This window comes from Halichondria panicea, chromosome 15 (genome assembly GCF_963675165.1).
Source record: "Halichondria panicea chromosome 15, odHalPani1.1, whole genome shotgun sequence".
Lineage (NCBI taxonomy): Eukaryota > Metazoa > Porifera > Demospongiae > Suberitida > Halichondriidae > Halichondria > Halichondria panicea.
The window spans coordinates 3,450,347-3,477,571 of record NC_087391.1 but is presented as its reverse complement, the minus strand read 5'-3'; the positions used below and the strand labels follow the sequence as shown (position 1 = coordinate 3,477,571).

At 40.7% G+C, this 27,225-nt stretch overlaps 3 protein-coding genes and 1 long non-coding RNA gene across 5 annotated transcripts in view; 1 reads left to right on the top strand and 3 right to left on the bottom strand.

Moving 5' to 3' along the window:
* LOC135348336 (methionine synthase-like) overlaps window positions 1-27,225 on the top strand; it is a 42,161-nt gene that overhangs the window by 6,609 nt on the left and 8,327 nt on the right. For both annotated transcript variants that reach the window (XM_064546519.1, XM_064546518.1), the window contains 22 exons: window positions 8-69; window positions 1,439-1,506; window positions 1,557-1,636; window positions 1,697-1,809; window positions 11,777-11,917; window positions 11,970-12,155; window positions 12,209-12,388; window positions 12,472-12,588; window positions 12,707-12,847; window positions 13,120-13,209; window positions 13,264-13,353; window positions 13,420-13,473; window positions 13,603-13,722; window positions 13,773-13,873; window positions 13,929-13,996; window positions 14,072-14,192; window positions 20,681-20,762; window positions 24,478-24,576; window positions 24,643-24,715; window positions 24,763-24,918; window positions 25,202-25,386; window positions 26,728-26,858. In XM_064546519.1, the coding sequence (XP_064402589.1) occupies window positions 8-69; window positions 1,439-1,506; window positions 1,557-1,636; window positions 1,697-1,809; window positions 11,777-11,917; window positions 11,970-12,155; window positions 12,209-12,388; window positions 12,472-12,588; window positions 12,707-12,847; window positions 13,120-13,209; window positions 13,264-13,353; window positions 13,420-13,473; window positions 13,603-13,722; window positions 13,773-13,873; window positions 13,929-13,996; window positions 14,072-14,192; window positions 20,681-20,762; window positions 24,478-24,576; window positions 24,643-24,715; window positions 24,763-24,918; window positions 25,202-25,386; window positions 26,728-26,858 (2,458 nt within the window). The remainder of the gene's footprint in view (window positions 1-7; window positions 70-1,438; window positions 1,507-1,556; window positions 1,637-1,696; window positions 1,810-11,776; window positions 11,918-11,969; window positions 12,156-12,208; window positions 12,389-12,471; window positions 12,589-12,706; window positions 12,848-13,119; window positions 13,210-13,263; window positions 13,354-13,419; window positions 13,474-13,602; window positions 13,723-13,772; window positions 13,874-13,928; window positions 13,997-14,071; window positions 14,193-20,680; window positions 20,763-24,477; window positions 24,577-24,642; window positions 24,716-24,762; window positions 24,919-25,201; window positions 25,387-26,727; window positions 26,859-27,225) is intronic.
* Window positions 3,004-4,516, bottom strand: LOC135348338 (uncharacterized). The gene is made up of 2 exons (XM_064546522.1): window positions 4,159-4,516; window positions 3,004-4,110 (listed from the first exon to the last, which is right to left on the bottom strand). The coding sequence occupies exons 1-2, from the start codon at window positions 4,379-4,381 to the stop codon at window positions 3,077-3,079; spliced, it is 1,257 nt and encodes a 418-aa protein (XP_064402592.1). The 5' UTR covers window positions 4,382-4,516; the 3' UTR covers window positions 3,004-3,076.
* LOC135348337 (uncharacterized) lies at window positions 4,918-6,612 on the bottom strand. Its single transcript, XM_064546520.1, has one exon. The coding sequence runs from the start codon at window positions 6,381-6,383 to the stop codon at window positions 4,926-4,928; it is 1,458 nt and encodes a 485-aa protein (XP_064402590.1). The 5' UTR covers window positions 6,384-6,612; the 3' UTR covers window positions 4,918-4,925.
* LOC135348344 (uncharacterized) lies at window positions 17,344-18,373 on the bottom strand. The gene is made up of 3 exons (XR_010398722.1): window positions 18,027-18,373; window positions 17,617-17,666; window positions 17,344-17,567 (listed from the first exon to the last, which is right to left on the bottom strand). It is a non-coding gene; the product is annotated as an uncharacterized LOC135348344 (long non-coding RNA).

The window sequence follows — 27,225 nt, the reverse complement described above, 5'->3', positions numbered from 1 at the left end:
TTCTTAGGACTCCCGAATGCTTTAGGTGGGTATGATGAATCTCCTGAAATCATGGCAAAGCATATCAAGGTGTTGTGTTGGGTTGCTTTTCAGTCATTTTTATTATTAAAAGTTGGGCTTTGTACAATTTCACTATACTGGAGTAAAGTACTTACACCGTAAAAGCTGCTATCTCTATGCGCTCATATTTTGAGAATTTGCTTACCGTATAGCGGGTAATTTTTGTGGGGTAAAAAAGTTTCTTCAACTCGAGAAACAGTGGTTTTCGTGAGTAAAAATTTCGTTTAGTCTTGTTGCCAGCACTGCATTCCTACGTTCTGGTAAGCCACGCCTACGTTAACATTTCGTGGAGGTCAGCTTGCCCACGAAAATAACGAATATTTTACCCCACGAAAATTTCCTGCTATACAGTACGTCTGCAGTCATAACGAGCCCTATACCCAGTAACTGGATGTGTCCCTGTGACGAGTGAGGACTCTCTGCGTTTTTCAACGAGCGAGCTACATGTAGGCAAGCAGTCTCAAGCTATTATAGTTATCATGCACTGTACTGGTAACTAGTCACTAATTTGCTTCGCAATTGGAAAAGCCTTAAATTCTAGTATAAAAACCCTGCAGTTGAGCATGCGCTAAAATCAAGATACGCTTATGATCGCTAATAATCCAGTTTCTATATAGGATAACTATAATAGCAGGAGTTCATTAGGAGAAGTATCCAACTATGGCAATTGTAATACAAACTACGTTAGGGTACAAGTATATCATACTATCGTCTCAAACCCATTTTAAGTGGGTGCGTAGGTGTAGTGGTTAATTAATCACTAGGGATACACTTAGGGTGCAACCTCGCTGCGCTATTCACCACTCTGATTGGGTGTGTTAAAGGTAGCTGGGCAAAGCTAGAATGTTTGTAGGTATAATGATCGAAATGTCACGAGTCGTCGATATTTAAGAACCATTGTCTAGCTTATGAGCAGAACACTTGAAAAAGGGTGTTCTGAGCTGTAGAATGGAGCTCTCATGTGTCCTCAGTATAATCACTAACACGTCCTCCAACTTTAAAGTCGAACCGTGACAGTCTGCAGAAACCAGAGCCACTAGTTGATTGAAGTGTCCGACGTCGACGTCGTCCTCCTTTTTTCCTCCGGAATCTCAACGTGACCCAATTAGAGCCTCGCTTTGCTCGGAATAATTCAATTTTTACACTTGTCTCAAAAAAAGTTTTTCGAGGTTGGTGCTAGTATTTGAGCGATGCGGTATAATTAGAAGGTATACATACATGTACGCCAAGGTCGGTTTTTAGCTACAGCTATTTTCTGAAATGTGGCCACCTCGCTAGTCCGGTCAAGCTGCACTGTCCCAAGGGTGGCCGGATTAACGAGAGTCTACTGTATACGTTTTGTCAGGAGTTCATGTACTCCTGGTTTTGTTTTATGTAGTCCTTTGCTGAGAGTGGTCTTGTCAATCTTGTTGGTGGCTGCTGTGGAAGTACACCTGAACACATTAAGTAAGCTAGATTATCATTTTCAATTACCTTACCTTGGTAATCTGTGTTAGGGCTATTGCTGATGCAGTACGAGGAATTCCCCCACGGTCACGCCCCTCGAACTTGTTCACTGACACACTGCTACTATCTGGTCAGCTTATGTTGATTGTTGACCATTGTAATTATGTACCTTTGCGTGCACTTTTTTTAGGACTTGAGCCCCTCAAGGTGAATAAGTTCACAAACTTTGTCAACATTGGAGAAAGATGTAATGTGTCTGGCTCAAGGCGCTTCTGCAAACTGATCAAGTCTGATAAATATGAGGTAACTAAAAAATGTGTGAATATATATACTGTTATGATAAATAATCTGGCCAGAAAACATGTGTAATTTGTAGTTTTGGCTGCCTGGGGAACAAGAAATTTGGTAAGATCGAGCGTAACTCTAGCAATACAAGCTAGGCTATATATGCCTTAGTTGGGCAGAGCTCAACCGTGGACACTCACGTATTAGGGTTGGGAACCACTGCCATACATGTAGGTCAGGGTTTGCGTCACTGCATAAGTTTTGCAGCCCCAATCACATCAAGTGCTGAAGGCCGTGGTAAGAATTCTCTCAGTCAAATCAAGACAGCCAGCTTGAGCTAGGAACATGCTAGCCTTGATCCCAGTGCACTTCCTCTGAGAGTGGGCCTAGTATCGACTGCTTGCGCATGCGCTAACCATTAGTCAGATACCGGATAACGCAAGATAACAACGTGTATTGTCAGTAAAATGACGTCATAACGAGCGGCAGTGGATTGAAGGAAGTAGATCTATACAGTTCATTTAGTCTAGAGAGTAGATTACCACAAATGTGTGAGTAGTTGTACTTAAATGTAAATATCTTTTGATTGGAGCATTTCTAAGAAATGGTGTTGATACCCGTGTGTAGATGAATGACTGAACTACAACATATCCAAAAATTTTTCCATGGAAACATAAAGTGGTGGGTTTGTGGTGATTAATAGAACAACAGCAAATTGTTATAGTGGGTAATCGGTTAGAGTAATAAAACAGTAATCTTGTACAGCTAAGGTCCTAGACTTCATCACATAATTGTTCAATGGTTTAGGTATCCTGGCCATCCTTTTATGGGTGTTACAAATGTTCACAGTGTTTATAATTCATGATTTACTGGTTTTCAGGTACACTTTTGGTTAGAGTAATAACTTTTGAAAAATTAATAGCTTAGCTTTCAAATTTCTGTAGTAAGTTTACAGATAAATGGGCTACATTTTGATACCAAGAACATCCTATATACTTATTCCATTGCTGAGATAACACTGAAAAGCTACATAATTTACTATTTTCTACTGACATCAGCAGCTGCAAACCACAAACCAATGATGCTTTAATCAACCACTAACGTAATTAAAAGTGGGCGTACAGTTATTGTACGCCCACTTACGTGGTTAATTTTTTTTTTTTTTTTTGGTAAAATAATAGCATGTAAGGTAGTGTATACAGGGGAATGGGCTTCTATGTAGACACAATGAAAGGTGGAGGGTACAGAAAATAAAGAGGATTAAGGGTACATACAAAGGTTCAGTTTATTGGTGGAGGTGGGTCTCCGAGATCACCAGGTCGATGGCCCCAGATCTAAAGGGGTGTCCACTTGACGATCTGGACCCTCTGATGGCTTGGATCGATGAGCGAAGGAGGGAAAAGGTTAGTCGGCAACGGAGCCAGCATAGTGTGCTGCTGTATGATTGGTCCCATTTAGATGCTAACATCGAAGCGAGTCTCTTGTAGAAGGTGGTTGCTTCACGAGCTAAGCCTCCTGTTGCAGAGAGGACTAATGGGGAAAAGGATGCCTGTTCGATGTCTAGAATTCTTTGTTCATAGGCCCTTTTCTTTATTTGCTCGTGCTTGCGGTAGACTGTTTGAGGGTCGGTGTGTCTGTTGGATGCAGCGTGTGAGTTAAATACCCTGACATCAAAATAAGTTCTTTCAAAGGAGCCACCCCATACTCCATTGGCTGCAATGTCTAGGCGTGCACCCGGTTGTATATTGGCACTTGCTCCTGCTAGGTTCTCCCCTGTAACCGGTAATAGTTCTGGTTCTGTGCACACGTTGTTGCAGACCTCACTAAGAAGATCTGCAGTCAAGTCTCTGATCTCATTATGCCGAATGGACGGAAAGCCGCCCTTCGCACAAGAGAGAACGTGTTCTACTGTGAAGGAAGAACCACAGGCACATTTCGAGGGTAGCTTGTTTGGGGTCCAACCATAACGCAGAGATAGGGCGTCTCTAAAGGCTTGTTTGTGGAGGGTGAAACCATGGGTTTTGAGCGGTAGGGTGGTTAGCCATGACGATGCACCCTTCTCTTTAGACAGATTGACAGATCTTTGCGTGTTGGTAGAGAGTAGTGGCGTCAGTGTGTTGATGTCGTTCTTGGTTCTATCTCTGTTTTGTTGGCCTACGGTAGATTTGGCCATTAGTGACTCCGAGATGATCTCCTGCCCATAGTGTGTGTCTTGTTTGATGATGTGATTACAGAGGGCAGATGTGACGAATAGGGAGGCATTGTATTCATGAGTAGCCTGTTTGGATGGTATACGGATACCTAGTCCACCTTCCCTTGCTGGAAGGGCAAAGAGTGTATATTCAGTGTCGTTTGGTGGAGGAGTACCTGTGAGGGAAGGAATTAGTTTCTTACGCAGAGCTTCGTCCAGCGGTGCCAGTCTTTGACTCATGATCCTGCTTGGTGTTGTGCGACACATATAGGTCCATTTGCTTGATAATCCATGGTTTAATGCAGAGTAGGCGGCGTGTGGCTGGGTGGTGGCAATGTCTGCAAGGTTAGTCACGAGTGCAGACCAGCTGGCAACTTTAGACTCAGCAAAGGACTCCATGTACCCTGGGGAGCCAATGGGTGATCCTAGGTAGGGTCTTCCATCCGGAGTGACGTTCACACCAGTCTGGTGGAAGGTAGTGGACCCAATGGTGTGGAATCCCTCCTTAGTAACCAACCATGTCTTTAGGGGGTTCGGGTAGTATCCAAAGGCTGGGCCTCTTTGGTTAAGGTGTCCCACCACTCGCGTAGGTCAGATATTTTCCCCGCAGCTGCAGCATCGTCCGCATACCAAATTTGGGTGATGTTAGTGTTAGAGAGTTTTGTGATGAGGGGAATGCTGGCCAGAGCATACATGGGCATGGCAAGGGGGTCACCTTGTGTGGTGCCTTCTTGGGAGAGTAGGCGGTCTCCATCAACGTAAAGATCTGTGGGCTCTCTGTAGGTGTTGATGAGGATGGTGGCCAGTGCCGGGCAGAGTCTGCGTATGTTGTGGAGGGCAACTTTGCGGTTCAGTGAGTTAAATGCGTTGGTAGCATCTGCTAGGAGAATGGCTTCATTGTTATCCGAATCAAGGCACCTTCTAGCTGCGTGTACAGCGGCTTCTATGCCCGACAACTGCCCTCCACAGAGTTGGATGCAGCCTGACGCTTCTTGGATGTCGTTTTAATTAAGGACAGGGTAGCTTTGGCAATTATTCTTCGTGCTGTGTCTCCTATGCCAATAGGACGAACCCCAGGGTTTTTGTCGAGTGCAATGAGTCGACATGCCAGGAAAGGGGCAATCAGGGGGGGGGCTACATAGGAGGTACAGAGTCTTCTCGCAACCATGGCAAGTTGGTGACAGAGTTCGTCTGACGCTCTCTTGAAAGAGGTACATAACCTCCGCCATTGGTATGCGTCCAGGCCGGAGGGTCCTGCAGAGCCAGATGTGTGAAGTGCAGCTGAGCGAATGGAGGAGGCGTCTAGGGCGTCAAAGACAACCGGGTGTACTTCTTGTGGTGGCGAAGGAAGGATGCAGTTTGGATGGGGGGGCTGTCCTTTAGGGTGTTTGTTTGCCAGGGCTTCTCTAACTGTGAGAGAATTAGGGTTGTTTGGGTCCACACGGTCAGCAAGGTGTAGTACACCCCCTTCTCTATTGTCAGCGAGTATATCCAGTGCTGCTCCACATTTTCCGGCGAACATCTTGTTGGCAAATAGGCGTGCCTGGGATTGATTTGCAGCGTACTTAGATACTACCGGTGCACGCAACCGTCTTTGGATCGTTCTCCCTTCAAGCAATAGGTCGTTTAGGTTTCCTTCCTTCCAGGTATTCAATCTTCTTGTCAGGCAAGCACTGTTTTCTTTGTTTTTAGAAGCTCTATGGGGTTTCTGTAGAGACAAAATGGGGAGGACGGTGGCTGCCTTCAGGGCCACTGATTCTAGAGCAGACGCAGAGGCAAACGCTGCGTAGAGATTAGACAGCTCATCAACGAATTCTTTCCCGGCTTTTCCAAAAGGCACTGTGAAGGAGTTCTTTCTCCAGTGTATTACTTCTGTATATGTGGCCTCTAGAATGCCACAGAAATCTGTTGCACTATGAACGCCCCATGAAAACACGGGAGTTTTGGTTGGGGAGGGGCTTGGCAAATCGGCGACTTGTTCACTATGCTCCCTCTGGGGTGGCTGATTAGGTTGGTTTGCCGTTAGGTTTTCGGGTTGACTCACAGATGGTTGACTCGGAGGTGATTGATTTGGTGGTTGGTTTGCAGATAGGTTTACAGGTAGCTGACTCACGGGTTGCCATTGTTGATTCTGTGTCCGTAGGTTTAGGTTATCAGGTTGACTCACAGATGGTTGACTCGGAGGTGGTTGATATGGTGGTTGGTTTGCAGGTAAGTTTACAGGTAGCTGACTCAAGGGTTGCAATAGTTGATTCTGGGACGATAGAGAAGATGGCCCAGTAGCACTTGGGTTCGAATAGTTGCCAAGCTTGCTTGGCAGACAGTTAGCACAGGGTCTTTTGGCCTTTACACAGACGCACCCTCTACACGAGCCTGTTCTATTACACTTGCAACAGGGCATCTCTCAAGTCCTTGTCACTCTTGTCACTTAGTCACTTTAGTCAGTAGTGGGTATATTCACTCTTTTGAGTGTTCCCCAAAGAAAAATAAGTAAATAAAATAATAATACTAATGAAATAAAGGAAAATAAAAAATTGGTCTCTCTCTTAAGGGAAAATAAAAAATTGGTCTCTCTCTTAGCACTCACTCTAAGAGCACAGCGCACAGCACAGTCTCAGTCTCAGTCTCAGTCTCCAATTTGCATTTGTCTAGATCTCCAAGTTAATTAGAGTGTCATCGATTTGTGATTAGCAGCTTGTGATGTCATCAAAACAGTAGAAAATAGTAGAATATGTAGTTTTTCAGTGATATCTCAACAATGGAATAAGCATAGAGGATGTTCTTGGTATCAAAATGTAGCCCAGAGAACTTTTAAAGCTAAACTATAAAATGTTCAGAAGATATTACTCTAACCAAAAGTGTACCTAAAAACCGGTAAATCATGAATTATAGACACTGTGAGCATTTGTAAGACCCATAAAGGGATGGCCAGGAAACCTAAACATATATTGTGTGACAAAAGTCTAAGACCTTAGCTGTTTAAGGTTAGTGTTTTATTACTCTAACCGATTACCCACTATAACAATTTGCTGTTGTTCTATTAATCACCACAAACCCACCACCTTATGTTTCCATGGAAACATTTTTGGATATGTTGTAGTTCAGTCATTCATCTACACACGAGTATCAACACCATTTCTTAGAAATGCTCCATTCAAAAGATATTTACATTTAAGTACAACTACTCACACATTTGTGGTAATCTACTCTCTAGACTAAATGAACTGTAGAAAGTTAGATTGAAGGTTTCTAGCCCATCTGATAGCCATAACGTGCTATGTTAACAAAAGACTGAGATGAGTCGTGGCCTGTTCATATAGCCTGTGGATGACAATCGTCTGAAAGCTGACACTAGCCTATATAGACAGGCCACGCCCCGTCTAATACTATTACTAACTTAGGTGAAAGTCTACTGTACTGCTACTGACTCTCAGAAAGAAAATAGCTGTACAACAATCCTACAGCTCTGTCTCTAGCTAGCTAGCTCTGAATATAGCTGGATATATAGCTAGATATAGCTAGATCCTATTAGCAAGTATAAGAGACAAGGACAGTCTTCTCTGAATCTCTGTTGAAGACTCTGACAGTGAAGGAACAATCTTCTGATGCAGAATTTTGACTCTTTATACGTAGCTACTTTACCCATGCATTTACCGTTGTTGTATGTTGATGTATTCATTGTATTTCAAGAGCTGGCAGGCCTCAGACGCAGACAGAGAAGAATAGTTTCTTAATGAGTGGGCTTAATTTCGAGGCAAACACCTGGGTGGGCTTAATTTCGACAAAACTACTGTTTTCGAAATTAGGCCCATCCCACCTGTAGCTGCTTTGTAGCATGCAAGTAGGGTGGGCGTAATCTCGGTAGAGTACGGTATATATATATATAAATACATGTATAATTATAACGGATGTGGGTTGGGCTCCCTCCGGGGGCGCTATAAGGCAATAAAGAAACAAACGATGCACTTACCTAGATGGGCGTGGCCACCTCGTACTGCAACTCTGCAAGCCAGTGCAACTTCATCTGCTCACATAGACTGCTCACATACATGTACATGTAGGCTAGCTGTCTCTATATAGCTCTCTTGTGCATCAAAGGGAGGGACTGAAGAGCCAGAGCTAGGCAACAGCAGGTAGATCAGCAGAGGTCAGCTCATTATTACTGTATAGTGCGAAATCGCGGATTTCGTGGGTTAGAATTCTACACGAAAATTAAGTCTACGAAAATTGTTCTTTAATTAGAATTACCTGCTATCATGCAAATATTTAAAGGCGTGGCTTCCGGTAAGCAGTCATTCCGCGAACATTGTGCAACGAAATGGCTTTTAGAGGCCAATCCACGAAATATAAGTGCCTCGAAAATTTCGCGCTATACGGTATAACAATATTATTTTTTCTGATTAAATTTCAGGAAATTTGAAGGGGAAAATATATTTTTGCGCATGCGCAAGCAGTCCTTCTCTTCAATCCAAGGCGGAGTCTAGGAACATGCTAAGTCAAGTTAGAGCTACTGGCATAAGAAATGACTCTTGCAGTAACATTTTAACTGAGCTTTGTGGTTACTGTGCCCACTTATAATTAATAATCATAACGAGTGTTGAAAGCGTGCGCTTGCTTATGCCTCTCGCCATTTTTTTTCTTCTTTCGCTCAAAAGTATTGGAGTGTTATAGAAGAGGTAAATAATTTGCAATGTGCTTTAATTGTTTCACAAGAAAGGGGTGTCCAATCTGTGAGATAAGCAGAATTAAATCACAGAAAGTAGAATCTATAACAAGCAGTCTAAAAAGAGTTATCAGAAAAGGTTGGTTTGTGGCTGACCAGGACCTCAACAAAGAAGAAAATTGATTCTGCCAGGATCTGGGGTTCAAAATGGATTCTCTTACACGTGGTATTGAGCGCGCATGCGCATTACATCCAGGAATAAGGGGTGTGTGCAAGTTCAATAATGGCTACTAAAATAGCTAGCTTCTTTAGCAGTTCATTCTGACTCTTGTAGCTAACAAAAAGCTAGCGCTTTAGTGCAAGGCTAACTCGAATAGAAAGTTTGTGCAAACAAATGATGCTATAAAAGATTCTAAAGAGACTGCAACAGCCTTCAATTTGAGTCAAACTAGCCATAACTCGAGAAAGTAGCTTTAGTTTGCTAATCCACGAATCAAAATCCAAGAGAACGTGGCTAGAAGCCTATAGAAGCTGTTAGTTTTCGTCGCATTTCAATCGTTGAGCAGTTACAGCTGGAACAGACACACAGACAGACAGACACACATACACACACACACAGTCAGCTTTACCGTATCCTTCGTGCGGCTATGCCTTGAGGCATAATTATAGCCACACCCTAAGTACTGGTGGTATAAACCCCTGACATGGCAGCTAGTGGTTCCCAACCTTACGTGAGTGCCCAGGGTTGAGCTTGATCCGCCCAACTGGGCTATGCCTATGGTAGATCTAGCCAGTGCATACACCGTATTTTTGCTGATTTTGTGGGTTAGCCATCCTACACGAAAATTAAGTACACGAAAATTGTTTGAATTACCGTATATGCTCAATCAGAGGCCGCACTCAAATAGTAGCCCCCCTTGCTAGAAAAATGAAACATTTAGTAGCCTCAGTGAACTTTGACTCAAGCATTTCTGCATGTAGCAGCCAAAAAAAATGTTAATACTACCAGCTAGCTACATGTACGTAGTTACTATAGGTACATGGTTTTGCAGCTTGTTAGTGCTTCACGAAGACTTTCTCATGGCTGAGTCTTTCTCATGGCAGAGTTCAGGTGAAAAGAACTTTTGATGGCAAACTAAAGGTTGTTGAATTAGCTAGAGCTGAAATGCGGCTACCTCGCTATTCCGTATACTGGTCGCCCCAAACCAGATTTTTAATATGGCGGATATGACGTTTTGAGTGTAGATTGGTAGATTACTAGTAACTGTGAGTATAATAATCTGATTGAGTCATAATTTTGCCTCGGCTGCGCAGTGAGGTATACATATGGTTGTGTGTGTGTGTGTGTGTGTGTGTGTGCGTGTGTGCGTGCGTGCGTGGAGACTGTTACTGCTGCTAAAGGATAAATGAAGTGCAAGTATAAGAGTTAATTTCCATAGAAAAGACACGGATTGCAATTTGTGGATTTGCAAATTAATGCTTCGTTCTCGAGTTTTACTTTTAATGTAAAATATTCGTGGTCAGAACTTCAACTTCGAAAACTACAAATATTACCAGCTATACGATAGTTAATCTAACCTCGATCCAGGGCGCCCTCGAAACTCGGAAGAAGCAAAACTCCTTCTCTGTGGCATGGAATCCAAGGCTCTTGGTTCATGATAGGCCACATGACTACCATATAGCGGGTATAAATGTTTTTGTGGTTTTTGCTGATCACCGCGAACATTTACACCCACGAATTTCATTCATACTGCAGAAAAGCTGCTATTCCTTAAATGTAGGCTTCTAGTCATGTTTTCTTGGATTTTAGTTGGTGGATTTGCAAAATAATGCTTGGTTCCTCTAGTTATGCCTAGTTTTGCTTACCAATACCTGGAATGCCATTGCAGCCTTTTCAGAAGAGTGCGTAGCAATCTTGTCCACGGAGTGTTATTCTACTTAGTAGTTGGCTCTGCACTAGAATGCTAGCTATTGGTAGCTGCAAGAGTGAGAAGAGAGCTGCAAGGCTCTGTGATGCAGCCATTACTTTTTAGACTGGGACTTGGGCATAGGTTAGTTTTTAACAATATTCATAGTCGATCATTACCCACTCTCTGAATTTCCTTTTGATTCTGGATTCTGCCTGCATGCAGCAAAATTAAAATGTCATCATGATAATAGCTATGTCACAATTTTAATCCAATTATGCCTAACCTATTATGTCATAAATTTGCCAGAACCCAATTCATTCGTCATACATACATGTATCAGAGGAGGTTGGAAGGAAGTTGAGATCACGTGCAAAAATATCGCTATAAGTCATTAATGTGCTGAGTCGGCGCTATTGTGTCTAGTCAGCAGTTTAGTTGTACACAAGATATCAACAGCTAGAGATGAGCAGTAAAAGATCCAGAGAATCACCTATATGCCAGACTCCTGTTCAATCCAAGAAGAGAGGCCTCATCTCCGTAGCTTTGGCTAGAAAAAAACCTTAGAGATTTTAAATCAGAAGCAAGGTGCAGTGTTCAATATTGTACAGCTTGGAGTAAGGAGTCAGACTGCTCATTTCCCTGATGGCCATTAGCTATCTCTAAAACTGCTGACTAAACACAAAAATAGCGCAGACTCAGGTAGCTTTAATTGTCACCTCCACCGAGGCATCAGCACCAGCGGTGCTTTCATTAGTGTACTGAATTGTTACGAAATAGAGTGTTATTAGAAAACGGAAATAGAATTCTATACTATATAGCGGGTAATTTTCGTGGGCAAGATGAAATTTTCCCCCATGAAAACGTAGGCGTGGCTTACCAGAACGCATGCAATGCAATGCAGTGCAGGCAAGGAAGTCAAACTACATTTTTACGCGTGAAAATCACCGTTTTTGAGTTGAACGAATGTTTACCCCACGAAAATTACCCGCTATTATGGTATTCGATGGATTGATTATTTCTTTTATATGTACGATTTTACATTTCCTGTCAATGAATAATTAAAAAAGGGGTGGGTCTGGATCTGAAAGAGGTCTAAGTTCACAATGGCGCTGCAGTGTTTAGCTTTGCAGCTCTTTTTTGACTCCTGTAGCTAGTGCTTTAATGTCATATGTTGAATATAAATCTGGTTATACTAACATTATACATCTTCATGAATTTTAGGAGGCGGTGGCTGTTGCCAAAGATCAGGTGGAGAAAGGGGCCCAAATTTTGGATATTAACATGGATGAAGGGCTTCTGGATGGAGTAGGAGCTATGCAGAAGTTTCTGAATCTGATCTCTACTGAACCAGATGTGGCTCGGGTTTGTTACTTTGTATGCTGTTTTTTGTGTTCAAATATGTTGGTATTTGCAGATTCCAGTGTGTATAGACTCTTCTAACTTTGATGTGATTATTGCTGGGTTGAAATGTAGTCAAGGCAAATGCGTGGTCAATTCTATTAGCCTGAAGGAAGGGGAGAAAGATTTTCTCGAAAAAGCCGCTGTTGTCAAACGATTTGGTGCTGCCTTAGTTGTAATGGCATTCGACGAGACTGGTCAGGTACGCTTAGTGGTATGCGTACAGCACTTTTTTTAATTTTTTTTGTGCCATAGGCAACCTCAGCGCAACACAAGATCAAAATTTGCCAACGCTCTTACAACTTGCTTGTGGACAACTTGAATTTTAATCCGAATGACATCATTTTTGATCCCAACATTCTCACAGTGGCCACTGGAATAGATGAACACAATAGCTATGGAGTGACCTACATGGAGGCTACGAATCTGATCAAAGTGGGTTTTTGTTCGTCCAAGGTTCTGTATGTGAAATATTGTAAACAGCTAGTGTGTAGTTATAATTATGTGCTTCCTTTTAGTCTACGTTGCCTGGGGCTCGTGTCAGTGGAGGCTTATCAAACTTCTCATTCTCCTTCAGAGGGGTTGACAGCGTGCGAGAGGCAATGCATAGTGTTTTCTTGTACCACGCAATACAGGTTTGTAATTGGTGGACATACGTATACACACATGTGTAAATACTTCTTCACTGAAAATTGTAACTGCATGCATGTTGTTTAATTGCTACGATGTACGTTGCTGTACATGTGATATTAGACTGGAATGGATATGGGCATAGTGAATGCTGGAAACCTCCCTGTGTATGATGATATCCCAAAAGATCTCCTGATACTGTGTGAGGATGTGCTCTGGAACAAGAACAGCCAAGCCACTGAGAAACTTCTTGAATATGCCCAGGTAGTCCTTCCAGATATATACTTGCATGATCACCAAGATGTTTACAGTGCGTTATTTTATTCGTTATTTTAGTCTAGATAGTAAAAAATCGCAAGTTTCAGCATAATTATACCTCTAGTCTACTTCAATTGCTGCATACTTGTATATACATACTACTGCATTTATTGCTATTTAACTCCTCTGGTTTCTATAGATTTATGTTATTCATGTCAACAACCGAGGGTTTAGCACAGTAATAACTAAAAATTTCTTTCTGCTACATGCATGTATAGTTAGCTGGAAAATCATCGAAGAAGGCTGTCACAACTGATGAGTGGAGATCATTACCTCTAGAACAGCGAATTGTTCACTCCCTTGTCAAGGTGAGTCAGTTAAATAACAATTCTGGCATGTTAAAACTACTTTCCTGTTAATAGGGAATTGACAAATACATTGTTGAGGACACAACAGAAGCTAGAAATAATGTGGACAGACCGCTCAGGGTCATTGAAGGTCCATTGATGAAGGTGAGAAAATGTCCATCCATGTCAATTATGGCTCATATGTTACCCTGTAAATGTCATTCTGTACAGGGAATGAGCGTAGTCGGGGACCTGTTTGGAGCGGGGAAAATGTTTCTTCCTCAGGTATAGAGTCCGATCGGGGCAGAACTGAACAGCCAATTTATTATGTCATGGCCCATGCATTTATCATGATGTTTTACTTACATTGGCAGTGCAATTCAATGCATGGTTTAACGTTACCATTTGCCACAGGTAATCAAATCAGCCCGTGTAATGAAAAAAGCTGTGGCGTATTTGATACCATTCATGGAAGAGGAGAAAGCTAAACAGCTTGCTGAAGCTACTGATGCAGGAGAAACAGTTGATGCAGCTGTGAGTTATTCAATAAAAAAAAACTTAATTTTACAGTTGTTTCTGTATAGGCTTATCATTCAGGTACTGTGGTTTTAGCCACTGTGAAGGGAGATGTGCATGATATTGGGAAGAACATAGTTGGTGTGGTGCTCGGGTGCAATAACTACAGGTATATGCTAAGAATAATTTATCTTGCACATGTACCCTATTTACAATAATTGTAGAGTTATCGATTTGGGTGTGATGACCTCATGTGACAAAATCATCAATACAGCTGTTGAAGAAAAAGCTGGTACGTAGGTGTAGGAAACAACAGCCAATTACCTACAAGGTGTTGAATCCTTTGTTTAGAGTTATTTGTTTGTAGACTTTGTTGGATTGTCTGGACTTATCACACCGTCCCTAGAAGAAATGGTTTATGTAGCCAAGGAAATGAATAGAGTAGGATTACAGATACCACTCCTCATAGGAGGTGCTACAACTTCAAGGTATGTCGTAATTAAGTTTCGCTTGTAATCTGCTGTACGTATCGCTTTATTACCCGAGGAGCGCGTGGGCGGCCACGGGTATAGTAGTCGGTTGGTTTGTTTGTCTGTTTGTTTGTTTGTTTGTAATGAGTGTTTCTACTCACCTGGATGCCATAGCGCTGCGTTTGCAGCATAGATAGCCTTCACAGAACAATATCTTGATTTAAATAGTGGCAGATTTTGATGTTAAAGCTTCTTTGTCGAGCAAAAGCTAAGAAGCTTGAATAAGCTTGTGACTAGGTCTGCTTACCTAGATGTTCTAGCACTGCGTTTACAGCATGAGTAGCCTCCACACAACAAGTTAGTACTTTTGATAGTGGCAGCTTTCGGTGTTAAAGCTTCTTTGTCTAATAAAAGCGAGCAAAATGTAGCTTGAACAGAACTTGCACATGCGTTACTTATAACTGAAGTGATCCTGTACCAAGAACGATGGAACAGGGTCACTAAAGTAGAAGCTGTATATACCAGGAACAATGGAAGAGGGTCACTAAAGTAGAAGCTTGAATTATAGCTCCTGCAGAACCTGGAGCCATACTTCTCTGAGACTCCAGGCTTCTTTACTGTGATCCTAATCCACAGTGCATATATCTATAGTATCACTACTTGTTCTCAAATGTTTCAGCATGCCTCCAGTCTGGTTTAGTTTTATTGCTCCTGAGTTGCTGTGCAAGTACATGATAACAACATCACTATATGCACTGCATTATATTTCTGGTTTCTTTATAATCATGTCACCAGCCGAGGGTTTGCACTTTAGTGCTCTAGTTTGTTTGTTTGTTTGTTTGTTTGTGATGGGATTTTCTACTCACCTGGATGCCACAGCACTGCGTTTACAGCATGGATAGCCTTCACACAACAGTAAATAGTGGAAGATTTTGATGTTAAAGCTCCTTTGTCTAATAAAAGCGAGCAAAAGCTAAACTTGCTCGTGGCCTTGAGTCAAGGTACGGGATCACTTCAGCTGCAAATACGTAGTCAAGGCTTCATTACGTATTTTCAGCTGAAGTGATCCCGTACCAGGAACAATTGAATAGGCCTACGGTCAAGAAAGTAGAATTGTGACTGGTTGTTGACTGACTCTGGATCCTATGCTCTAGCCTAGCAGGAGCCATACTTCTCTTAGTCTAAGACTCCAGGCTTCTTTGCTGTGATCCCAGTCCACAGTGCATGTCTCATGTAGTTGTACGTTGTTGTTTAGTTTTATTGCTCTTGAGTTGCTGTGCTAGTCATAGGCATGCTACATGCACTGCATTATAATTATACCATTCCTCCGGTTTCTTTAGTATCATGTCACCAGCCGAGGGTTTGCACTTTAGTGCTCTAGTTTGTTTGTTTGTGATAGGCTTTTCTACTCACCTGGATGCCACAGCACTGCGTTTACAGCATGGATAGCCTTCACACAACAATATCTTGATTTAAATAGTGGCAGATTTTAATGTTAAAGCTTCTTTGTCGAGCAAAAGCTAAGAAGCTTGAACAAGCTTGTGACTAGGTCTGCTTACCTGGACGTTCTAGCACTGTGTTTACAGCATGAGTAGCCTCCACACAACAAGTTAGTACTTTTGATAGTGGCAGCTTTCGGTGTTAAAGCTTCTTTGTCTAGCAAAATGTAGCTTGAACAGAACTTGCACATGCGTTACTTATAACAGAAGTGATCCTGTACCAAGAACGATGGAACAGGGTCACTAAAGTAGAAAGCTGTATATACCAGGAACAATGGAACAGGATCACTAAAGTAGAAAGCGTGAATTATAGCTCCTGCTGCTTTAGCTGACTGGGATCCTACTCCATGCAGGACCTGGAGCCATACTTCTCTGAGGCTCCAGGCTTCTCCTAATCCACAGTGCATATATCTATAGTACCACTACCTGTTCTCAAATGTTTCAGCATGCCTCCAGTCTGGTTTAGTTTTATTGCTCCTGAGTTGCTGTGCAAGTCATACGTGATAACAACATCACTATATGCACTGCATTATATTTCTGGTTTCTTTATAATCTGTTATCATGTCACCAGCCGAGGGTTTGCACTTTAGTGCTCTAGTGTTATAATTAACGGCATGGGAAGCAGAGTGGCTCAATTACCCAACATTGAATGCTGGAAATTGTCCATTTAGCACACATTTGCAAATACAATATACCTCTGGTTTTGAAATACATTTTGAGAGCATTTTCTTGTTACTATAATAATTATTAACGGGGTAATCATGCCTCGGCGCAGCGAGGTATACGGTAGTGTGTTTGTCTGTCTCTCTGTGTAGAGTGTTACAGCTGCTCAATGATAAATGAAGTGCAAGTAAGAGTTTCTATAGGCTTCTAGTCATGTTTTCTTGTATGCAATTAGTGGATGTACAAAATAATGCACTAGTTTAGCTTGCAGACTTTTCAGATGCTTGCATAGTAAAATTTGTTGCTACTTAGTGTTTTGCTTTGCACTAGCTAGAACGCTAGCTATTGGTAATTTCTATCGTCTAGCTAAAGTGCAAACCCTCGCCAGGTGACATGATTATAAAGAAACCAGAGGAGTGATGTAATAATGCAGTGCATGTAGTGTTGTATGGCTGAGTTGTCTAGCACAGCAACTCAGGAGCAATACAGACATGAGGCAATCTGCTGAAACATTAATTTTGAGCACAGAGTTTTGGTGGTACACACTGTGGACAAGGATCACAGCAAAGAAACCTCAGCAAAGAAACCTGGAGTCTAATTGAGAAGTATATGGCTCCTGCCTTGCAAATTGTATGGCTTATTCTACTGCTATTCTACTACTATCAAAGTTTTCATTGCCAAAGTGGGACCAGCTGATGAGTCCTCCCACTATAAATATGTGACAGGGCCAATGAAAACGGACCTTAACGCGGCAATAATTAAATTAAGCTATAGGCCAATTTAGTAGAAATGAAAAACATGGGCAAAAAAATTTTTTTTCACAGGTGCTAACTTCAACCCTTCCTCTACCTACCTGTAAAAATTTGGGTCTCTACGAAGCTTTAAACAGGTCAAGCGCGGACGTTGAAGAAACTCACCGAATGTTCATTTTTACAATGAAATTTACTGTCTACTTGAGGGGAAATTCCCTGGGAATTTCCCTATTATTGTTAATTATTTTTAACAAATAAAAGATGACAACTTGTACAGGACTATTTCATCAGCCCAGTACTTACAATCATCAAGAGGAGCCAGGTATATTATAGCTCCACTTCTTAACAAACATAATTTAGCAACAGAAATAGATTAGAAAGAGCAGCTATCTAGCTAGCTAGCTTGGCGTAGATCCACTCTTGTTTCTTTAGATGTACGTATCCCGTGCCACTTGTCCTCATAAACACTCCATAACCACCTACAGATAAGTAGTAAGTTAAGATAGACACAATATCAATGTCACTTACATTCTAGCCAATAGACTAGCGTTTCTCAGGCCTCCGACACTTACCACCACCTGGGGGAACCATCAATATAAATGTTATACGACAATTCCATGCAGTTTCCTGGGCCCTCCATGATGTGATCACCCATCCCATCAGGCCTGTTACTACTAAGCACAATGGCAGTGATACCAGTACTAAATTAAAGGAGGAAAGCTTCTTATAAGGCTACTAATAAGTTGGATCAAGCCTTAGATCGATACGGACGAATACTAAGTGAAAGACTACCTATAATAGATCACTTAGGCTTCCTTTAAGCTGTATGAAGGACAGAGACACTTTCTGTAGGCTCCATACAAGTGAGGGATCTTTTATAAGACTGATACATTACACAGATAATAAGTACAAGCTTATAACAAGACATGAGAGCTTACCATTTGAGCGACGGGAGTCTTTGTCTCTTTATTTCTTCGAAGATCCTTCCTAGGTGCCAAGCAATCCAGCTACATAGCTATACTAGCTAGCTAGAGAGTCCTAGAACGCCTAGCCTTCATCTAACTAACTTGTCTTCTCCAGAACATCTTTTACTAAGCTTTATGAGTATACGGAAGTGCCCGGAAGCCAATAATTGAACTTCAATTATCATGACGTTTGAGCGTCATTTACTCAAGAGGGCGTTGCAATACCTTTGTAGCGTTCCCTCGAACATATCTCCGGAAAGAAAGTAGCTAGGAGGTCGATCTTGGTATCATTTTGAAGCTTAAAGGACGCCCTATCTGATTCAACAATAAAAACTGATTCGAAAATGACCGCGTTAAGGTCCCTTTTCATTGGCACTGTCACATATGATGGACGAAAAGTGTATCGTAGATATATAGTAACTCATATGAGGATGCATGCATGATCACTTTCACTTATTGAAGGTTGAAGGGGGAATAATTACAGTTCATAATATACGCCACCGGCAACGTTTAGCTTTCTATTGTAGTGACCCTTTTCCATTGTTCCTGATACGGGATCACTTCAGCTGCAAGTGAGTGCCTCGAATAAAGGCCGTGTGTAGCTAGCTCAACGTCCAAGCTTAACCCTTTCCCGGCTTTAAAAAAAACAAAATACACATTTTTCTTTAAAAATACATATCTCATGAACCATGCATTGTAATCACTTGCAACTATTTCCTACAGGTAGCCCAGATCTTGGGGGTACCATGACATCATCATCGTTACCTAGCAACTGACCACCCCCCACTAATTAACGATTTTTTTTACACATTTCACAATTATGAACATAAACAATATTGTATGAAGGCATGAAGTAACTAAAGACACTAAGTAAGTGTTCTCAATGTTCTCACGGTGACATGGTTCAATCAGGATCAGCAACTTCTCTGCGAGGTCGTATCGGCAGACGCTCTTTTCCCGGGAAATGTTTTCTTCACCTACACACAGATTTACAAGTTCAATGGTGGCTTATGATGTCCACTTGTGTACTAACTAGACTAAGCATACCATACTGAAGCTATCCAGACTACATATGATACTCCATAGTTACTTACAAGGTCCAGGACTTTGGTTCATGCTCAGGAGCTTCTTCCTCTGGCTCTTCAGGTTCTATATTTATAGCTTGACCTCTGAAAAGTAGTTTCCTCTCTTGGTATGATCCCAGTCACTGTCCTCTTACTCAACAAGGCCATAAGCATCGTTATTCTCACTGTCTAGCTGCCCTAGAACCTCGCTGAAGTTGTACTACGAAGATCTTGTAGCCATTATCAAACGGTCACTTTTCTTTCGACAGTACTGCACGAAGTGTACCTCAAGGCAAGATATTAAAAATACCACGTGAAAGAGCAGCCCGATGCGCATGTGCTGGTACCTACAGCATGCGCATAGCTCCAACACAGTGCCCACAACGATTTTTTGAAAATTATCACTACCGCTGCCGTCATATGACGGCTAAAGCCGGGAAAGGGTTAATCGCTTATATTTGACAACGAAGTTTTAACATGCCTCTCGCCATGTTTTGCTTTCACTCAAAATGTATTGTGTAAGGTATAGTCTGTAGTCTGTAAGAATAGTTTAAGCCGCTTTAATTAACCACATACCCACGTGGGTGTACAATAACTGTACGCCCACTCTTAATGAAGCTTGTGGTTGATTAAAGTGGCATTGGTTTGTGGTTAGCAGCTGCTGATGTTGTAGTTTTTCAGTGTTATCTCAGCTAAGCATAGAGGATGTTCTTGGTATCAAAATGTAGCCCATTAATCGGTCGACTTACTACAGAAATTTGAAAGCTAAGCTATGAAGTTATTACTCTAACCAAAAGTATACCTGAAAACCAGTAAATTATATACACTGTGAACATACTATATTAGACTCATAAAGGATAACCAGGAAAACTAAACCATTCAACAATTTTCTTATGAAGTCTGAGACCTTAGCTGTTAAGGTTAGTGTTCTATTACTCTAACCGATTTCCCACTACCGTATTACATTGTAGCTAGCCTATCTTTCCCAGAATATTTTTTTTTATGAAAGTAAATCAGCATAATTATATGGAAGTGCCTGGAAATCAATACCGTACGTACAGCACGAAATGTTCGCTGTTTTCACGAAAATTAAGGCCACGAAAATTGTTTTTTAATTAGAATTATCTGCTGTAATGTGTAAAGATTAAAGACATGGCTTCCGGTAACCAGTCAACCCACATACATTATACAACGAAATGCTTTTAGAAGCCATTCCACGAAACATAAGAGTGTCAAAAATTTCGTGCTATATACGGTTATTGAATAAGCAAGATTATACAACGAAATTCTTTTATAAACCATTCCATCAAATATAAGAGCGTCGAAAATTTCGTGCTATACGGTAATTGAATGAGCTTGAGCTCAATATTTCATTGAACTTGGAGCATCTATTTCTCAAAAATACCTTTCCCTCGTACATATATCTCCGGTATCGTTTTGAAGCTTGATTCAACAATGTAATTAAGGGATTCGAGGGTGCCCACTTTTAAGGGCTAGGTACTGCCACATATGCATCACATAAACAAAGTGTAATTATGGAAGTTAACCAGTGTTTATCTTTAGGAAACATACAGCTGTCAAAATTGCTCCAAAGTACAAACAGCCAACAATTCATGTGGTTGACGCTTCAAAGAGTGTGGTTGTGGTAGGTTGATCTACGTGCAAGTAAATGTCTGACGCAGTGTACAATTTAAGGCTGCAGTAAGCCATGGTAGCTAGCTATACCTTATTGTTACTATTATAAAAACAGTGCAACAACTCTAAACAGAGTAGAATTTTTTCGGTACACATTTTTTACATTTTGTGGCATATCTTCTATAAAAGTGATATGATATATTTGAGTGCAGGTACTAAAAGTTCAACTATTGGCACTTCCATTGGACCACCACCTGTTACATCACATGACATCATCAATATAAAATGGCTGTCTGAAGATGTGTACTATCGAAAATATGTTAGGAATAGAAGTAGCTTATTAATTTTGTTTGAGTTAAGATCTGAAATTTGTTGTGCATGTACCTACGTATAATTATGGTTAAAATTTTAAACTTCAGCGGAAGTCTGGGCTACTAGTATGTTCTGAGAAATACTGCATTTTGTTGTTTTTTGGTGGCAAATATGTTAGGAATACAACTTTCGATTTTATAATAGTTAAGGTCTGATTTTTGTGCAGCATGTACTCAACAATAGTGTACTTTTCATCTGAACTAACTTTCAGGAGTTAGGCTAGCCTCTTCTTTGCTAGAGCGGCCCCATCTTATCAAAAACAGTGATTTTTATGACGATTTGGCTACGTAGTACTTTGTATGTAGCAAATAACAACAAGATGATTTGTGATGTCGCAAATCAATGAATATCATTGCATACGTCAGCAAAAGTAAAACTGAGCAAAATCAGCGTATTTTTTGACAAGAATGGGGTTGCTCTAGCAAAGAAGAGACTAGCTAGCTCCTGTAAATTAGTGCAAATGAATTTTACACTATTGTAGTACATGCTTCTCAAAAATCAAAGCATAAAATTGAAAGTTGTATTCCTATTACATATTTGCCACCAAAAAACAACAAAATGCAGTATTTCTCAGAACTTACTAGTAGCCCAGACTTCCATTGAAGCTCAAAAGTTCAGCAATAATTATAATCAGGTACATGGACAACAAATTTCAGATCAAATAAGCTACTTCTATTCCTAAAATATTTTTGAAGGTACACATCTTCAGACAGCCATTTATATTTATGATGACATAATATTATGATGTAATAGGTGGTGGTCCAATGGAAGCGCCAATAGTTGAACTTTCAGTACCTGCACTCAAATAGATCATATCACCTAAATTTCAAAAGATATGCAACAAACTGTAAAAAAAAATCTACTCTCTTTGGTTGTTGCATTGTACTAATTTTAGCGCATTTGTAATTAACGCTAAATTAAGTACACGCTAATAAAACGCAATTAAAAACAGAAAACGCTAAAATTACTACCCGTCTATAATAGTAACATTAAGGTAATAGTAGCCTGGAATTTTTACTGCTTTTCGAACGCCCACTAATTACTTCCGGTATAGCTTCCGCAGTATAATTGTGCTGAGCTTACACACCCAAGACACCTACTATATACACAGTAAATGCAGTATAGTGCAGCAGAGGAGGTCCGACGTACAGCTCAAGTAATAAGCCTCTGATTACACTTAGCAAAAACATATGACGTGGACGTTGTGTGGGCCAATAATTATTGCTCAATCAAAGGCTAATTGCCTGAGCTGCACTGCGCCTGTCATATCTCCTCTGATAGTGCAGTAGTAGTATATCTAAGAGGTAAACTAATGCTCATGGATGTTGGAACATCTCATCTACACAATTCATTAATGCTCAAGGATCATGGAACATCTTATCTACACAATTCTTCCTACTACTGTAGAAACTAGATTATTAGCGCTAGTGTGCGCTTGCTAATGCCTCTCGCCATGTTATGCTTTCGCTCAAAAAGTATTAGTGTTATAGTAGTTTCTATAATGAATTTTACATTAAAGTTAGCCTATCTATATAAACTCACTGAGGAGAAAAGACTTATTTACATGCATCGTATTATGTGGCTTACCAGGACCTCAAGAAAGAAGAAAATTGATTCTTCCAAGATCAGTTCAGTGTAAGATATCTATTGAGAAGAAAAGACTTGTGTACATACATATTGTTATCTATATTGTTATAATTATGGTAGTGTTTTGTGGCTTACCTGGCACTCAAGAAAAAGTGACTCTGCCAGGAGAATCTGGATTATGGATATTATTTTCTCACACGTGGGGAATGAGCGTGCATGCGCATTACATCCGCAGGAATAATTAAAGGGTGTGTCCAAAGAGATCAATTTCACAAATGGCTACTAATGCTAGCTGTTTTAACAGATATTTTTTGACTCTTGTAGCTAACAAAAAGCTAGCCCTTTAGTGCAAGGCTAACTCATATGTTGAATAGAAACTTTGTGCGAACAGATGATTCTATGAAAGATTCTAAAGAGACTGCAACAACCTTCAATGTGAGTCAAACTAGCGCCAGCTTTCGTCGCATTGCAACCGTTGCGCAGTTACAGCTGGAACAGACACACAGACAGACACACACATACACACACACACAGTCAGCTTAACCGTATCCCTCGTGCGGCTACGCCTCAAGGCATATTATGCGAAGGTAGAATGGATTCAGCTAATTTTGTTTTTCTATGAGCTAGTTAGCTTGTACAGTGCATGATAGCTATATAGCTGGTGTTATCCATCTGTAAAGACTCTTTGGGCATGCTGTTACCTTGTCTGATCATGCCGAGAGAATGTGAGACATGGATGAGGGCCCTTTTATTCCAACTTCCTGGTCAGTTGATATGATGATGTAAATGAACTGTAAAATGAACTGTAACATAATAATTATATGATATAGATCCAGTTAGGGTTGCCTGCTTGCATTGCTTGCTCACTTTCTAGCCAGCTTGCTAGTCAGCTCTCATCACAGAGACATCCGGTTGCTAGGTGGGGCTCGAAATGACTGCATTATAGGCGCATTCTCAAATATAAGCATATAGAGCTCTGCTATTGACCCTAAAAGTGCATGCGCTAATAGTCCAGTTTCTACGGTATGTAGGCAAGATATTCCAGTTTACCTCTTACATGTAGATCTACTACTACTGCACTTACTGTGTATATAGTAGGTACCTTCAAGACCAGTTATCTCACTTACAGTTGACAAAGACTCTGGGACAAAAACCATTGTGTAGCTCTTATTTCAATATTTCACAAACTTTCTTTCATCGCAAATGGGCTGACCACTAATATCTGATCCCAGCCCTATGCATAGCGGTTACCTGACATTGATTTTACAACTAGAGCACTGAAGTGCTAACCCTCGGCTGTTGGCATCAATAAATAAAACCAGTCATTATTAGTAAAAAAGCAACAAATCCATGTTTAATAGAGACTGGTATAAAGGATCACTTCAGCTGCAAATGTGTAGATCTACCTTGAATAAAGGTCGCGTGTAGAGCTGGTCAACGTGCAAGTTCAAGCTTCTTTGCTTTTTTTCTCGCTTTTCTACGACAACTAAGGGATTATATCGAAATCTGCTACTAGCAAAACTAATACCTTGTTGTATGGAGGCAGTAAACGCAGTGCTATGGCAGCCAGGTGAGCAGGCTCAGATGTCACAAACATACAAACAAACAAAGCTCATTCGCCTTGGATAATGACTTCAATGTAAAAGGGTGTGCCAGCTCACCACAATTTTACTGCGGAAACTATAATCAGTGGGCGTTCGAAGAGCAACCAACATTTCAGGACTATTGGCAGTTTATTTTGTTGTGTAATTGCTTGTACCATGCAGGTGTCTGCATTGCTTGATAGCAGCAATAAGGAAGACTTCGTTGACGATATTTGTGAAGAGTATGAACAGATCAGGGAAGAGCATTATGAGTCCATGAAGGTTGGTATGCAAGTTTGAAGTCTGTTATATGAAAGTACTATGTCGGCTGTCGGGTTACATTTTCAGGTGAGGAAGTACTTGGCATTGGATGTTGCACGTTCGAGGAAGTATACCATTGATTGGAGCAGTTATGTTCCAGGTGAAGGTATGTACCTGCATTTCTTTGTTCACAGTTGTTCACCACAGTTAAACCTATCAACATCGGAGTTACTGTCTACAAAGACAAAGATTTAAATGATTTGATTTCCTTCATTGACTGGAAGCCATTCTTTGATGTTTGGCAGCTTCGAGGGAAATATCCGAACAGAGGGTACCCTAAGATATTTGCTGACAAGGATGTTGGTATGTTTTCCTATATACCTTATAGCGGGGAAATTTTCGCGGATGCGCTATTTGGCTCCTTAGCCCTAAGCAGAAATGTTCGTGGATTCTAATATTCGCGTTCAATGCCAGGAAACCATGCATACCTATCAATACCTTTGCATGTTAAATACCAGTGTGTGGGAGTTTATCCCAGTTAACATTTTTGCCCTCGAAAAACGCTAAATTTTGCACCCCACGAACATTTCTTGCCCTTTCTATTTTGCTTATAATTATAGGAATCTGCATGTACCTTTTGATCCAGGTGAAGAAGCAAAGAAGTTGTTTGATGACGCCCAAAACCTTCTCACCAAGATCAAGGAAAAACGGTTGTTACAGGCTAGAGGAATTGTTGGACTGTTCCCAGCTTATTCTGAAAATGATGACATCATTATTTTGAGCAGTGACGGTAGTGGCGAGATATGTAGACTCCATGGCCTCCGTCAACAGGTGTAATATAATAATTGTTTGTAACCATGGTTGCAACTGAAGCCTTACATCTTTGTACCATTGTTGCACCAAAGATGAAAGGCTTTAGTTGTAAAATTAAGTGTAGTTGTATACGTATAATTATCTTCTAATTTATCGGACACTTCTAATTACCCCGGACACTCTTTTGGGCAATTTCCGTTGTTCTAATACAACGGACACTCCAATGCTTTAATATTACAAATATCTGGACAATACCGAGTTACATTCATAGACGGCAAGTAAAACTTAGAGTGCTGCAGTTAGATAGCCTTGAGTAGCTAGTTTTAGATAGCTAGTGCAACTATTCAGTGGCACACTGTTTTATTAAACTTACATGTAGCTAGCTCGCATGCAGCTTCTAATTATTCCGGACACCTCGCATGCTCTATAAAAATCTGTTCCAATTATATACCCGAACAATTTCCAAAATAATTAGTTTTTGCTGTCCGATAAATAGAACACACGGTAGTTACATTGTAATACTACTACAATAGAACCTCGCTAATCCGGACCCCTTTAGTCTGAAACCTCACAAATCCGGGCAAAATGAAAAAGAGGAAAGGCTGTCAGTAGAATAGACCACTGCGCATGCGCATACTAACTTGCTTTGCTGAATCAGCAATAATAAACTGCTCAATACAATGGCCGCTGCAAAGAAAACGAAGAGAGCTCACAAGACTCATTGTATTGGAGAGAAAGTTGAAATAACAGACTATTCTAGCTAGCAGCTTCCCTTCTGGCCACACATATCATAATACATGTACACAAGTGTCTTCGTTAATGATATTCATAATCAATTACCGTATATCTTCTAATTTATCGGACAGCAAAAAATAATTATTTTGGAAATTGTCCGGGTATAATTGGAACAGATTTTTATACAGCATGCGAAGTGTCCGGAATAATTAGAACAAGCAAGCAGCTGCATGCGAGCTAGCTAAGTTTAATAGACTAGTGTGCGACTGAATAGTTGCACTAGCTATCTAAAACTAGCTACTCAAAGCTATCTAACTGCAGCACTCTAAGTCTTGTCTTACTTGCCGTCTGTGAATGGTGAATGTAACTCAACTTTTCAAAGTATTGTCCGGATATTTAGAACAAATGTAATATTAAAGCACTGGAGTGTCCGTTGTATTAGAACAACGAAAATTGCCCAAAAGAGTGTCCGGGGTAATTAGAAGTGTCCGATAAATTAGAAGATATACGGTAATGACATTCGTTAATCCGTAAATTTCATATATTCGGATGGGGTCTGGTCTGGCCTTACTGTTAGTGGGCAACCTCGAACCGTATAGCGAGTATATTTTTTGTTGGTTTTAGGTGCAGAAAGAGAAAGAAGATTCCAGTATGTGCATTTCGGATTTCATTGCCCCTAAAGAGAGTGGAAAAATTGACTATGTAGGATTGTTCGCTGTGTCAGCCGGTTTTGGATGCACTGAGCTTTGCCAGAGGTGAGTATGTTTATTAGGTGTGCACTTTAGAGATTACCCATTATAAACTGTACAGTGCAACAACCAAAGAGAGTAGAATTTATTTTTTTGGTGCACATTTTTATTACATATCTTCTAAAGTAAAAGTGATATGATCTATTTGAGGGCAGGTACTGAAAGTTCAACTATTGGCGCTTCCATCGGACCACCACTTGTTACATCATAATGCATCATCAATATAAAAATGGCTGTCTGAAGATTTGTACCTCTGAAAATCCGTTAGGAATAGAAGTAGCTTATTTCTTTGAAGTAAGATCTTGTGTATGAACTTGAATACTGTTCAACTTTTAAGCTTGAATGGAAGTCTGGGCTACTAGTAAGTTCTGAG

Coding starts and splice junctions, on each gene's coding strand:
- LOC135348338 (XM_064546522.1), bottom strand. CDS start 4,381: ATGGAGTCCTTTGCTGAGTCTAAAGTTGCCAGCTGGTCTGCACTCGTG. Junction 4,111..4,158: donor ACTAATTCCTTCCCTCACAG/GTACTCCTCCAC, acceptor TTGCCCTTCCAG/CAAGGGAAGGTGGACTAGGT.
- LOC135348337 (XM_064546520.1), bottom strand. CDS start 6,383: ATGCCCTGTTGCAAGTGTAATAGAACAGGCTCGTGTAGAGGGTGCGTC.